Below are 14,241 nucleotides of genomic sequence, written 5' to 3' on the forward strand. Positions count from 1 at the left end.
TATACACACTGTCCCATATATACTCCTCCTATATACACACACTGTCCTATATATACTCCTCCTATATACACACACTGTCCTATATATACTCCTCCTATATACACACACTGTCCTATATATACTCCTCCTATATACACACTGTCCTATATATACTCCTCCTATATACACACTGTCCCATATATACTCCTCCTATATACACCCTCTATAGGTATATAAGGCGGAGCCCAGGCCGCCATCACTCGCTGAGGAAATCCCGCCTCTTAGTGAATGAGGTGAAGTTGCGCTGACTTCAGTCGTCCAATCGTGAAGCAGACTCTCCTTGCCTGTGATTGGCTGCTGCTTGCGGTGAATCTGGTGTCACCTCATTCACTGAGAATCCACCGGCTCCTCTCCTTTAGTGAATCAGCCCCATCATCTGTCATTAGTCCTCCTTACCGGCTGGCAGCGGGCGGCGCAGCGCAGAGACGAGACGTTGATTTGGTGGTATTTGGAGACGGGGTCGATGAGCGAGGTGCAGTGCGATGTGTGACAGACGCCCTCCGCCGTGTGCTCCATGATGGTCTGACCCGGCCGGAGGATCCCACCATCTTTACTGAGACACACCGAGGCCTTCACTGCAGAGAGAGGAGCCACGTCAGACCACAGCCAATGGGCAGTATATGGGGAGCTCTCCACACCTCACAGGAGATGGGGTCCCCAATAAACACGGGGGGGGGGAGGGGTGGAGGCCGCCTGGGAGAGGACAGCTGGGTCATGTTGGTACGGGATCGTGGAGGAAGACCTGAAATGATGAGTGGGGCCTGAAGAGACCTCCGGAGGGGGAGGAGAGTAGGGGTTGGCCGAGTGGGGTTGAAAGACGTCTGTTGGGGTATGGGTTGGTGCAGTGGGGGTGAAAGACGTCTGTTGGGGTATGGGTTGGTGCAGTGGGGGTGAAAGACGTCTGTTGGGGTATGGGTTGGTGCAGTGGGGGTGAAAGACGTGTGTTGGGGTATGGATTGGTGTAGTGGGGGTGAAAGACGTCTGTTGGGGTATGGATTGGTGTAGTGGGGGTGAAAGACGTGTGTTGGGGTATGGGTTGGTGCAGTGGGGGTGAAAGACGTCTGTTGGGGTATGGGTTGGTGCAGTGGGGGTGAAAGACGTCTGTTGGGGTATGGGTTGGCCGAGTGGGGTTGAAAGACGTCTGTTGGGGTATGGATTGGTGCAGTGGGGGTGAAAGACGTCTGTTGGGGTATGGGTTGGTGCAGTGGGGGTGAAAGACGTCTGTTGGGGTATGGATTGGTGTAGTGGGGGTGAAAGACGTCTGTTGGGGTATGGGTTGGTGCAGTGGGGGTGAAAGACGTCTGTTGGGGTATGGGTTGGTGCAGTGGGGGTGAAAGACGTGTGTTGGGGTATGGATTGGTGTAGTGGGGGTGAAAGACGTCTGTTGGGGTATGGATTGGTGTAGTGGGGGTGAAAGACGTGTGTTGGGGTATGGGTTGGTGCAGTGGGGGTGAAAGACGTCTGTTGGGGTATGGGTTGGTGCAGTGGGGGTGAAAGACGTCTGTTGGGGTATGGGTTGGCCGAGTGGGGTTGAAAGACGTCTGTTGGGGTATGGATTGGTGCAGTGGGGGTGAAAGACGTCTGTTGGGGTATGGGTTGGTGCAGTGGGGGTGAAAGACGTCTGTTGGGGTATGGGTTGGTGCAGTGGGGGTGAAAGACGTCTGTTGGGGTATGGGTTGGTGTAGTGGGGGTGAAAGACGTCTGCTGGGGTATGGGTTGGTGCAGTGGGGGTGAAAGATGTCTGTTGGGGTATGGGTTGGTGCAGTGGGGGTGAAAGACGTCTGTTGGGGTATGGGTTGGTGCAGTGGGGGTGAAAGACGTCTGTTGGGGTATGGGTTGGTGTAGTGGGAGTGAAAGACGTCTGTTGGGGTATGGGTTGGTGCAGTGGGGGTGAAAGACGTCTGTTGGGGTATGGATTGGTGTAGTGGGGGTGAAAGACGTGTGTTGGGGTATGGATTGGTGCAGTGGGGGTGAAAGTCGTCTGTTGGGGTATGGGTTGGTGCAGTGGGGGTGAAAGACGTGTGTTGGGGTATGGGTTGGTGCAGTGGGGGTGAAAGACGTCTGTTGGGGTATGGGTTGGTGCAGTGGGGGTGAAAGACGTCTGTTTTAGGGCGAGCCTTCATGGAGTGGGGTGGGGGTGTCAGGACTTACCACATTTATAGACGGTGCAGTTACACGGGTTGGTTACCGAGTTCATGAATTCCTCGTCAATTTGGAGTTTTTCTCCCTAAACAGGAAGAAGGGAGAGTTTAGTGACATCGATATCTGCATTGTGTGCGATGGCTCTACCTTCCCCCATCCACCCAACGTCCTCTCCACCCCCACCGTCTGAAACCGAGCAGAACCCCAACCTATGACTGGTGTGCCCTGATTGGGTGACCACTGCAAGGTGATCCAGCCACTGCTGGGGGTGACCCCTGTGGGGAGAACCTATTGGGTGGTCCAGCTGTAATAGGAGTTACCCCTGCAGGGAGAACCTACAGGATGGTCCAGCTGTCGTAGGGGTGACCCCTGTCGGGAGAACCTATAGGATGGTCAAGCTGTTGTAGAGGTGACCCCTGTGGAGAGAACCTATTAAGTGTTCCAGCTGTAATAGGAGTGACCCCTGTGGGGAGAACCTATAGGATGGTCAAGCTGTTGTAGAGGTGACCCCTGTGGGGAGAACCTATAGGATGGTCCAGCTGTTGTAGGGGTGATCCCTGTGGGGAGAACCTACAGGATGGTCCAGCTGTTGTAGGGGTGATCCCTGTGGGGAGAACCTATAGGATGGTCCAGCTGTTGTAGGGGTGATCCCTGTGGGGAGAACCTATAGGATGGTCCAGCTGTAATAGGAGTGACCCCTGTGGGGAGAACCTATAGGATGGTCCAGCTGTAATAGGAGTGACCCCTGTGGGGAGAACCTATAGGATGGTCCAGATGTCATAGGGGTGACCCCTGTGGAGAGAACCTATTGGGTGGTCCAGCTGTAATAGGAGTGACCCCTGTGGGGAGAACCTATAGGATGGTCAAGCTGTCGTAGGGGTGATCCCTGTGGGGAGAACCTATAGGACGGTCCAGCTGTTGTAGGGGTGATCCCTGTGGGGAGAACCTATAGGACGGTCCAGCTGTTGTAGGGGTGATCCCTGTGGGGAGAACCTATAGGACGGTCCAGCTGTTGTAGGGGTGATCCCTGTGGGGAGAACCTATAGGACGGTCCAGCTGTTGTAGGGGTGATCCCTGTGGGGAGAACCTATAGGATGGTCCAGCTGTCATAGGGGTGATCCCTGTGGAGAGAACCTATAGGATGGTCCAGCTGTCGTAGGGGTGACCCCTATGGGGAGAACCTATAGGATAGTCCAGATGTCATAGGGGTGACCCCTGTGGAGAGAACCTATTGGGTGGTCCAGCTGTAATAGGAGTGACCCCTGTGGGGAGAACCTATAGGATGGTCCAGCTGTCATAGGGGTGACCCCTGTGGGAAGAACCTAAAGGGTGGTCCAGCTGTAATAGGAGTGACCCCTGTGGGAAGAACCTATAGGATGGTCCAGCTATCATAGGGGTGACCCCTGTGGAGAGAACCTATTGGGTGTTCCAGCTGTCGTAGGGGTGACAACTGTGGGGAGAACCTATTGGGTGGTCCAGCTGTAATAGGAGTGACCCCTGTGGGGAGAACCTATAGGATGGTCCAGCTGTCGTAGGGTGACCCCTGTGGGGAGAACCTATATAATGGTCCAGCTGTCGTAGGGTGACCCCTGTGGGGAGAACCTATAGGATGGTCCAGCTGTCGTAGGGGTGACCCCTGTGGGGAGAACCTATAGGACGGTCCAGCTGTCGTAGGGGTGACCCCTGTGGGGAGAACCTATAAGATGGTCCAGATGTCGTAGGGGTGACCCCTGTGGGGAGAACCTATAGGATGGTCCAGCTGTCGTAGGGGTGACCCCTGTGGGGAGAACCTATAGGACGGTCCAGCTGTCGTAGGGGTGACCCCTATGGGAGAACCTATAGGATGGTCCAGATGTCGTAGGGGTGACCCCTATGGGGAGAACCTATAGGATGGTCCAGATGTCATAGGGGTGACCCCTGTGGAGAGAACCTATTGGGTGGTCCAGCTGTAATAGGAGTGACCCCTGTGGGGAGAACCTATAGGATGGTCAAGCTGTCGTAGGGTGACCCCTGTGGGGAGAACCTATAGGATGGTCCAGCTGTCATAGGGGTGACCCCTGTGGGGAGAACCTAAAGGGTGGTCCAGCTGTAATAGGAGTGACCCCTGTGGGAAGAACCTATAGGATGGTCCAGCTGTCGTAGGGGTGATCCCTGTGGGGAGAACCTATAGGACGGTCCAGCTGTCGTAGGGGTGACCCCTGTGGGGAGAACCTATAGGATGGTCCAGCTGTTGTAGGGGTGTCCCCTGTGGGGAGAACCTATAGGACGGTCCAGCTGTCGTAGGGGTGACCCCTGTGGGGAGAACCTATAGGATGGTCCAGCTGTTGTAGGGGTGTCCCCTGTGGGGAAAACCAATAGGACGGTCCAGCTGTCGTAGGGGTGACCCCTGTGGGGAGAACCTATAGGACAGTCCAGATGTTGTAGGGGTGACCCCTGTGGGGAGAACCTATAGGACGGTCCAGCTGTCGTAGGGGTGACCCCTGTGGGGAGAACCTATAGGATGGTCCAGCTGTTGTAGGGGTGTCCCCTGTGGGGAGAACCAATAGGACGGTCCAGCTGTCGTAGGGGTGACCCCTGTGGGGAGAACCTATAGGACGGTCCAGATGTTGTAGGGGTGACCCCTGTGGGGAGATCCAGTCACTATTGGAATGACCTCTGTGGGATGATTTGATATTGGGGTGACCCCTGTGGGGAGAACCTATAGGATGGTCCAGCTGTCGTAGGGGTGACCCCTGTGGGGAGAACCAATAGGACGGTCCAGCTGTCGTAGGGGTGACCCCTGTGGGGAGAACCTATAGGACGGTCCAGATGTTGTAGGGGTGACCCCTGTGGGGAGATCCAGTCACTATTGGAATGACCTCTGTGGGATGATTTGATATTGGGGTGACCCCTGTGGGGAGAACCTATAGGATGGTCCAGCTGTCGTAGGGGTGACCCCTGTGGGGAGATCCAGTCACTATTGGAATGACCTCTGTGGGATGATTTGATATTGGGGTGACCCCTGTGGGGTTGTCCAGTAGGGTTAGCTGTACGAGATATTTGAGATTTCTCTGCAATTTTGTCCCAAGTAACATCATACATTGGTCACGCCAACGACACACCGGAACCCCGATCAGCACAGATGTTACGTTTACTCACCAGATCACATTCCGGTTTTGGGATCTTCTCACAGGAACACTCTGTGGATATGAATGAAGAAAAACCGACTCAATCAATTATTTCATTCATCAGTTGGCCCAAAACACTGCAAAAGAACATACAGTACGTGACCCCGCCCACCATACATGACCCACTTCCACATGTCCCCATTGCACTGCCGAATCTCCCCGACCACCATACATGACCCACTTCCACGTGTCCCCATTTCACTGCCGAATCTCCCCGACCACCATACATGACCCACTTCCACGTGTCCCCATTTCACTGCCGAATCTCCCCGACCACCATACATGACCCACTTCCACGTGTCCCCATTTCACTGCCGAATCTCCCCGACCACCATACATGACCCACTTCCACGTGTCCCCATTTCACTGCCGAATCTCCCCGACCACCATACATGACCCACTTCCACATGTCTCCATTTCACTGCCGAATCTCCCCGACCACCATACATGACCCACTTCCACATGTCCCCATTTCACTGCCGAATCTCCCCGACCACCATACATGACCCACTTCCACATTTCTCCATTTCACTGCCGAATCTCCCTGCCCACCATACATGACCCACTTCCACATGTCTCCATTTCACTGCCGAATCTCCCCGACCACCATACATGACCCACTTCCACATGTCCCCATTTCATTGCCGAATCTCCCCGCCCACCACACATGACCCACTTCCACATGTCCCCATTTCATTGCCGAATCTCCCCGCCCACCATACATGACCCACTTCCACATGTCTCCATTTCACTGCCGAATCTCCCCGACCACCATACATGACCCACTTCCACATGTCCCCATTTCACTGCTGAATCTCCCCGACCACCATACATGACCCACTTCTACATGTCCCCATTTCACTGCCGAATCTCCCCGACCACCATACATGACCCACTTCCACATGTCCCTATTTCACTGCCGAATCTCCCCGACCACCATACATGACCCACTTCCACATGTCCCTATTTCACTGCCGAATCTCCCCGACCACCATACATGACCCACTTCCACATGTCCCTATTTCACTGCCGAATCTCCCCGACCACCATACATGACCCACTTCTACATGTCCCCATTTCACTGCCGAATCTCCCCGACCACCATACATGACCCACTTCTACATGTCCCCATTTCACTGCCGAATCTCCCCGACCACCATACATGACCCGCTTCCAGATGTCCCCATTTCACTGCTGAATCTCCCCGACCACCATACATGACCCACTTCTACATGTCCCCGTACAGTTGGGAAATCCTGTGGGGGTCTCAGGCACATCACCTTCCAGAAGGAACTGGTCTACTTACCGCAGGTTCTATATGGACAGCAACTTCCAGGTGTCCACAACTCCAGCACAGACATTCCCAGATCACAGGTGACATCAGGACATCGAGCCGTGTCACACACTACACACGAGGAGAAGACATGTCAGTGTCCGATGTCCACACGCATCTCCCTATGTCTGGCCCTTCCTGGCCACCTTGTGTAGAACCCTCCTAGTTTAGGATGTCTTTTGGCAAATTTAGGTTTTGGCTGCTGTAGTCAGGGGAGCGATGATTGGTTGTTCTGGTCTGTTCAGGGTTTCACAGGTTGGCAGTTTGATTGCTTCCCCCTTGCTCTGGAAGAAGCTTCCAGAACACAGGGAAGGAGATTCAAATGACCAGTCTGAATATTTATCATGGCCTAGCCAGTCCCTGAGGAGAGGAGTGTCCAGAAGGGGGTGGGAGAGGTGATAAATAGTCTGAAGCCCTGCAGAGACTGCCCTCTCTCCACAGGAGGGTTACAGAGCTTGAGGGACCTGATGCAGCCCATGGACTGTGTAGCTGTTCTTGAGGCCTTAGTGGTGTCAGGGCTGAAGGCCTGGATTGAGCTGGCTGTAGGACTTCACCCCAAGAGATCAGGTCTGGAGAAGAACTGTCTCCCTCACTAGGTCGTGTCTAGAGGAAGCTGGAATGTAGCAGCTGCCCTGCTGAGTAATGAATTGGTTCCTGGTGACTGTGTGCTCCTGGTGACTGTGTGCTCCTGGGACATAAGTGCTCCTGGGACATAAGTGCTCCTGGGACATAAGTGCCAGAAGTAGCTATGGACTGAGATGGCTCTGATAGGGTCTCAGATACTGGCTGTTCCTGTCCTCAGTAGAATCCTGGTGAGCCCCGAGGAAAGTGCCTCCCTGTCCAGCATATTGGAATCAGCATTGGGTGCCAATAATTGTGCAGTGGTGCAAGGTAACCAAATGCCAAGGAGAATGGCCTTATGGTCCCCAACTGTGAGGACCGTTCAATCTCCTCAGTTACCTCCAGAGAAAGAGACTAAGTGGGAGATTGTCCTCTCATTGCGATTTGCTGGTTGTTCTTTGGAGTACCCCATGCTCTAACCCCTCTTCTGATTAAAGTTCTTCAAGTATTAAATATCAGAAAGACATCCCACATGCCGGGATTTAGGAGCCGGAGTGGATGGGCTGGTGCTTGGGGGGATGGGCAGCCTCTATACGGTTAGCTAAGAACCAACTATTACCTGCAGGCCCTATGGGGGTAGTGCTACACATGAGGTGAAGTGTCTGCTGGGCTCATAAACCTTTGCTGGCATAGTATCTGGTCAGGTAGGGGGCTCCACACTCAGTATGGGGGCTCCACACCCAGTATGGGGGCTCCACACCCAGTATGGGGGTACAGCAGCATATCGGGGTACCCAGTAGACTGTTCGTCTTGCATTCTCCATCACAGCTATGGGAGAACAGCCAGAGAACATTGGAATGCATTGTCGTAGAAGCAAAGCATGGATCATCTAAGAGGACCTGTCTCTACTATATATCTACTGAGGACTCTATCCAGGGAAGGGCCACCAAGATACGAGGTGGTATCAAAAAGCTTGGAGACTCGCTCTGTTTACAGGAAGTACTTTATTTCTCTGCCTTCACACACTCGCACCTTCAGAATAGTCCCCTTGCACCTCAATACAGCGCTCCCGGTGTTCCCGCCACTTCTGGAACGTGTCCTGGAAGTCTCCTGTGTGAAGCACGTCAAGCACCTTCTGCTATGTGCGTTGGATCTCCGCAATCTTCTCAAAATGGTGACCTCTGAGCTGGATCTACAACTTCGGGAAGAGGGCGAAGTGCGCAGGAGGCAAATCTGGCGAGTAGGGTGGGTTCAGAAGTGAGATCATCGCAGCATGGGGAGGAACGTGGCAGCAACACGTCACATGTTCAAATCACACGTGAGGATTGCCTGGACTGTCCCGTATGACACCCCGACACACGTGAGGATTGCCTGGACTGTCCCGTATGACACCCCGACACACGTGAGGATTGCCTGTCCCGTATGACCGACAATGGCGGCAATGTTGTGGATCGTTCTCTGACCTCCATACACGAGTTGGCGAATGGTTTCCACATTTTCGGGGGTTGAGCTCGGTGAAGGTCTGCCTGATCTCTCGTTATCTTCCAGCGATGTTCTTCCGCTCAGAACTCCTCCAACGAGCGTCTCCGTAAACTTGCCGGATCGGGTCAGACGTGTCCGTGGCAGAGTTGCGCGCACCTCCCGATGTACACAGGAGGATGTCTTTTGGCACACTGACCTATGTAGGTCAGTGCTCCCTGTGACTGTGCGTGCAACCTTGTGCTGCCATCTGTTGGCCTATTACAAAACTAATCTCAAAACATTTTGATACCACCTTGTGTGTGTGTATATATATCCATCCACTGAGGACCTATATACCCGGGGAAGGGTCACCAACATATATATATATATCCATCCACTGAGGACCTATATACCCGGGGAAGGGTCACCAACATATATATATATCCATCCACTGAGGATCTATATACCCGGGGAAGGATCACCAACATATATATATATCCATCCACTGAGGATCTATATACCCGGGGAAGGATCACCAACATATATATATCCATCCACTGAGGACCTATATACCCGGGGAAGGGTCACCAACATATATATATATCCATCCACTGAGGATCTATATACCCGGGGAAGGATCACCAACATATATATATATCCATCCACTGAGGATCTATATACCCGGGGAAGGATCACCAACATATATATATATCCATCCACTGAGGATCTATATACCCGGGGAAGGGTCACCAACATATATATATCCATCCACTGAGGATCTATATACCCGGGGAAGGGTCACCAACATATATATATCCATCCACTGAGGATCTATATACCCGGGGAAGGATCACCAACATATATATATATATATCCATCCACTGAGGACCTATATACCCGGGGAAGGGTCACCAACATATATATATATATATATCCATCCACTGAGGATCTATATACCCGGGGAAGGATCACCAACACATATATATATATATCCATCCACTGAGGACCTATATACCCGGGGAAGGGTCACCAACATATATATATATCCATCCACTGAGGACCTATATACCCGGGGAAGGGTCACCAACATATATATATATATCCATCCACTGAGGACCTATATACCCGGGGAAGGATCACCAACATATATATATATATATCCATCCACTGAGGACCTATATACCCGGGGAAGGATCACCAACATATATATATCCATCCACTGAGGACCTATATACCCGGGGAAGGATCACCAACATATATATATATATCCATCCACTGAGGACCTATATACCCGGGGAAGGATCACCAACATATATATATATATATCCATCCACTGAGGACCTATATACCCGGGGAAGGATCACCAACATATATATATCCATCCACTGAGGACCTATATACCCGGGGAAGGGTCACCAACATATATATATATATATCCATCCACTGAGGACCTACAGTGGGGATGGAAAGTTTGGGCCCCCCAGCTACAAATGTGTATTAATGTGCATAAAGAAGCCAAGGAAAGATGGAAAAATCTCCAAAAGGCATCAAATTACAGATTAGACATTCTTATAATATGTCAACAAAAGTTAGATTTTATTTCCATCATTTACACTTTCAAAATAACAGAAAACAAAAAAATGGCGTCTGCAAAAGTTTGGGTCCCCTGCAGAGTTAATATCTTGTACTGCCCCCTTTGGCAAGTATCACAGCTTGTAAACACTTTTTGTAGCCAGCCAAGAGTCTTTCAATTCTTGTTTGAGGTATCTTTGCCCATTCTTCCTTACAAAAGTCTTCCAGTTCTTTGAGATTTCTGGGCTGTCTGTCACGCACGGCTCTTTTAAGGTCCATCCATAGATTTTCAATGATGTTGAGGTCAGGAGATTGTGAAGGCAAAACCTTCAGTTTACGCCTCTTGATGTAATCCCCCGTGGATTTCCAGGTGTGTTTAGGATCATTATCCATTTGTAGAAGCCATCCTCTCTTTAACTTCAGCTTTTTCACAGATGGCATCAAGTTACCATCCAAAATTTGCTGAAATTTTATTGAATCCATTTTTCCTTCTACTCGTGAGATGTTCCCTGTGCCACTGGCTGCAACACAACCCCAAAGCATGATTGATCCAACCCCATGCTTCACAGTTGGACAGAGGTTCTTTTCATTCAATTCTGTGCCCCTTCTTCTCCAAACGTACCTTTGCTCATTCCGGCCAAAAAGTTTCATTTTAACCTCATCGGTCCACAGAACTTGTTTCCAAAATGCATCAGGCTTGTCTATATGTTCATTTGCAAAGTTCAAACGATGATTTTTGTGGTGAGGACGTAGAAGAGGTTTTCTTCTGATGACTCTTCCATGAAGACCATATTTGTACAAGTATCTCTTTATGGTGGAATAGTGACCACAACTCCAGTGTCTGCCAGATCTTTCTGGAGGGATCGTGCCGTCAAACGTGGGTTTTGAATTGTTTTTCTCACAATCCTGCGAGCTGTTCTGTCTGATATTTTTCTTGGTCTTCCAGATCTTGCTTTAACTTCCACTGTTCCTGATGACTGCCATTTCTTAATTACATTCCGAACAGAGGATATTGACATCTGAAAACACTTTGCTATCTTCTTATAGCCTTCTCCAGCTTTGTGAGCGTCAACTATTTTCAGTTTCAGTTTTCTAGACAACTGCTTAGAAGAAGCCATGGTGCTGATTGTTGGGGCAAGGTCAGATGAGTCGGGGCATTTAAAACCTTTGAGATTGACATCACCTGGTCTTCCCAGACGATGATTGAGAACAATCCATGACACTGGCAGGTCCCAGCTTTGCAAAGGGGGCAGTGCATGCTATAAACTCTGCAGGGGGCCCAAACTTTTGCAGACGCCATTTTTTTGTTTTCTGTTATTTTGAAAGTGTAAATGATGGAAATAAAATCTAACTTTTGTTGACATATTATAAGAATGTCTAATCTGTAATTTGATGCCTTTTGGAGATTTTTCCATCTTTCCTTGGCTTCTTTATGCACATTAATACAAATGTTTAGCTGGGGTGCCCAAACTTTCCATCCCCACTGTATATACCCGGGGAAGGGTCACCAACATATATATATATCCATCCACTGAGGACCTATATACCCGGGGAAGGATCACCAACATATATATATATATATCCATCCACTGAGGACCTGTATACCCGGGGAAGGGTCACCAACATATATATATATCCATCCACTGAGGACCTTTATACCCGGGGAAGGGTCACCAACATATATATATATCCATCCACTGAGGACCTATATACCCGGGGAAGGGTCACCAACATATATATATATATATATCCATCCACTGAGGACCTACAGTCAGGTCCATAAATATCGGGACATGGACACAATTCTAACATTTTTGGCTCTATACACCACAATGGATTTGAAATGAAAGGAACAAGATGAGCTTTAACTGCAGACTGTCAGCTTTAATTTGAGGGTATTTACATCCAAATCAGGTGAACGGTGTAGGAATTACAACAGTTTGCATATGTGCCTCCCACTTGTTAAGGGACCAAAAGTAATGGGACAGAATAATAATCATAAATCAAACTGTCACTTTTTAATACTTGGTTGCAAATCCTTTGCAGTCAATGACAGCCTGAAGTGTGGAACGCATAGACATCACCAGACGCTGGGTGTCATCCCTGGTGATGCTCTGCCAGGCCTTTACTGCAACTGTCTTCAGTTCCTGCTTGTTCTTGGGGCATTTTCCCTTCAGTTTTGTCTTCAGCAAGTGAAATGCTCCATCGGATTCAGGTCAGGTGATTGGCCATTGCAGAACATTCCACTTCTTTGGTGGCTTTTGCAGTCTGCTTTGGGTCATTGTCCATCTGCACTGTGAAGCGTCCAATGAGTTGTGAAGCATTTGGCTGAATATGAGCCGATAATATTCCCGAAACACTTCACAATTCATCCGGCTGCTTCTGTCAGCCGTCACATCATCAATAAATACAAGAGAAGCAGTTCCATTGGCAGCCATACATGCCCACGCCATGACACTACCACCACCATGATCACTGATGAGGTGGTATGCTGAGGACCATGAGCAGTTCCTTCTCCATCCTCTTCTCTTCCCATCACTCTGGTACAAGTTGATGTCGGTCTCATCTGTCCATAGGATGTTGTTCCAGAACTGTGAAGGCTTTTTTACATGTCGTTTGGCAAACTCTAATCTGGCCTTCCTGTGTTTGAGGCTCACCAATGGTTTACATCTTGTGGTGAACCCTCTGTATTCACTCTGGTGAAGTCTTCTCTTGATTGGTGACTTTGACACACATACACCTACCTCCTGGAGAGTGTTCTTGATCTGGCCAACTGTTGTGAAGGGTGTTTTCTTCACCAGGGAAAGAATTCTTCGCTCATCCACCACAGTTGTTTTCCGTGGTCTTCCGGGTCTTTTGGTGTTGCTGAGCTCACCGGTGCGTTCCTTCTTTTTAAGAATGTTCCAAACAGTTGTTTTGGCCGCCTAATGTTTTTGCTATCTCTCTGATGGGTTTGTTTTGTTTTTTCAGCCTAATGATGGCTTCACTGATAGTGACAGCTCTTTGGGTCTCATCTTGAGAGTTGACAGCAACAGATTCCAAATGCAAATAGCACACTTGGAATGAACTCTGGACCTTTTATCTGCTCATTGTAATTGGGATAATGAGGGAATAACACACACCTGGCCATGGAACAGCTGAGAAGCCAATTGTCCCATTACTTTTGGTCCCTTAACAGGTGGGAGGCACATATGCAAACTGTTGTAATTCCTACACCGTTCACTTGATTTGGATGTAAATACCCTCAAATTAAAGCTGACAGTCTGCAGTTAAAGCGCATCTTGTTAGTTTCATTTCAAATCCATTGTGGTGTATAGAGCCAAAAATGTTAGAATTGTGTCCATGTCCCAATATTTATGGACCTGACTGTATATACCCGGGGAAGGATCACCAACATATATATATATATATCCATCCACTGAGGACCTATATACCCGGGGAAGGATCACCAACATATATATATCCATCCACTGAGGACCTATATACCCGGGGAAGGATCACCAACATATATATATATATATCCATCCACTGAGGACCTATATACCCGGGGAAGGATCACCAACATATATATATCCATCCACTGAGGATCTATATACCCGGGGAAGGATCACCAACATATATATATCCATCCACTGAGGATCTATATACCCGGGGAAGGATCACCAACATATATATATATATATCCATCCACTGAGGATCTATATACCCGGGGATGGGTCACCAACATATATATATATATATCCATCCACTGAGGACCTATATACCCGGGGAAGGGTCACCAACATATATATCCATCCACTGAGGATCTATATACCCGGGGAAGGATCACCAACATATATATATATATCCATCCACTGAGGACCTATATACCCGGGGAAGGATCACCAACATATATATATATATATATCCATCCACTGAGGACCTATATACCCGGGGAAGGATCACCAACATATATATATATCCATC

General features: G+C 49.6%; 1 protein-coding gene across 1 annotated transcript in view; it reads right to left on the reverse strand.

Moving 5' to 3' along the window:
• Window positions 1-435: 435 nt before the first annotated feature.
• LOC149427204 (otogelin-like) overlaps window positions 436-14,241 on the reverse strand; it is a gene marked incomplete at its 3' end in the record, with an annotated part of 35,757 nt that continues 21,951 nt past the window's right edge. Inside the window, 4 exon segments of the mRNA XM_089668193.1 lie at window positions 436-614; window positions 2,191-2,266; window positions 5,320-5,360; window positions 6,655-6,753. Of these exon segments, the coding sequence (XP_089524319.1) occupies window positions 436-614; window positions 2,191-2,266; window positions 5,320-5,360; window positions 6,655-6,753 (395 nt within the window).

The sequence above is a fragment of the Staurois parvus genome, unplaced genomic scaffold (assembly GCF_062004578.1).
Source record: "Staurois parvus isolate SC_StPar_1 unplaced genomic scaffold, SC_StPar_1.0 ptg003938l, whole genome shotgun sequence".
Taxonomy (NCBI): domain Eukaryota; kingdom Metazoa; phylum Chordata; class Amphibia; order Anura; family Ranidae; genus Staurois; species Staurois parvus.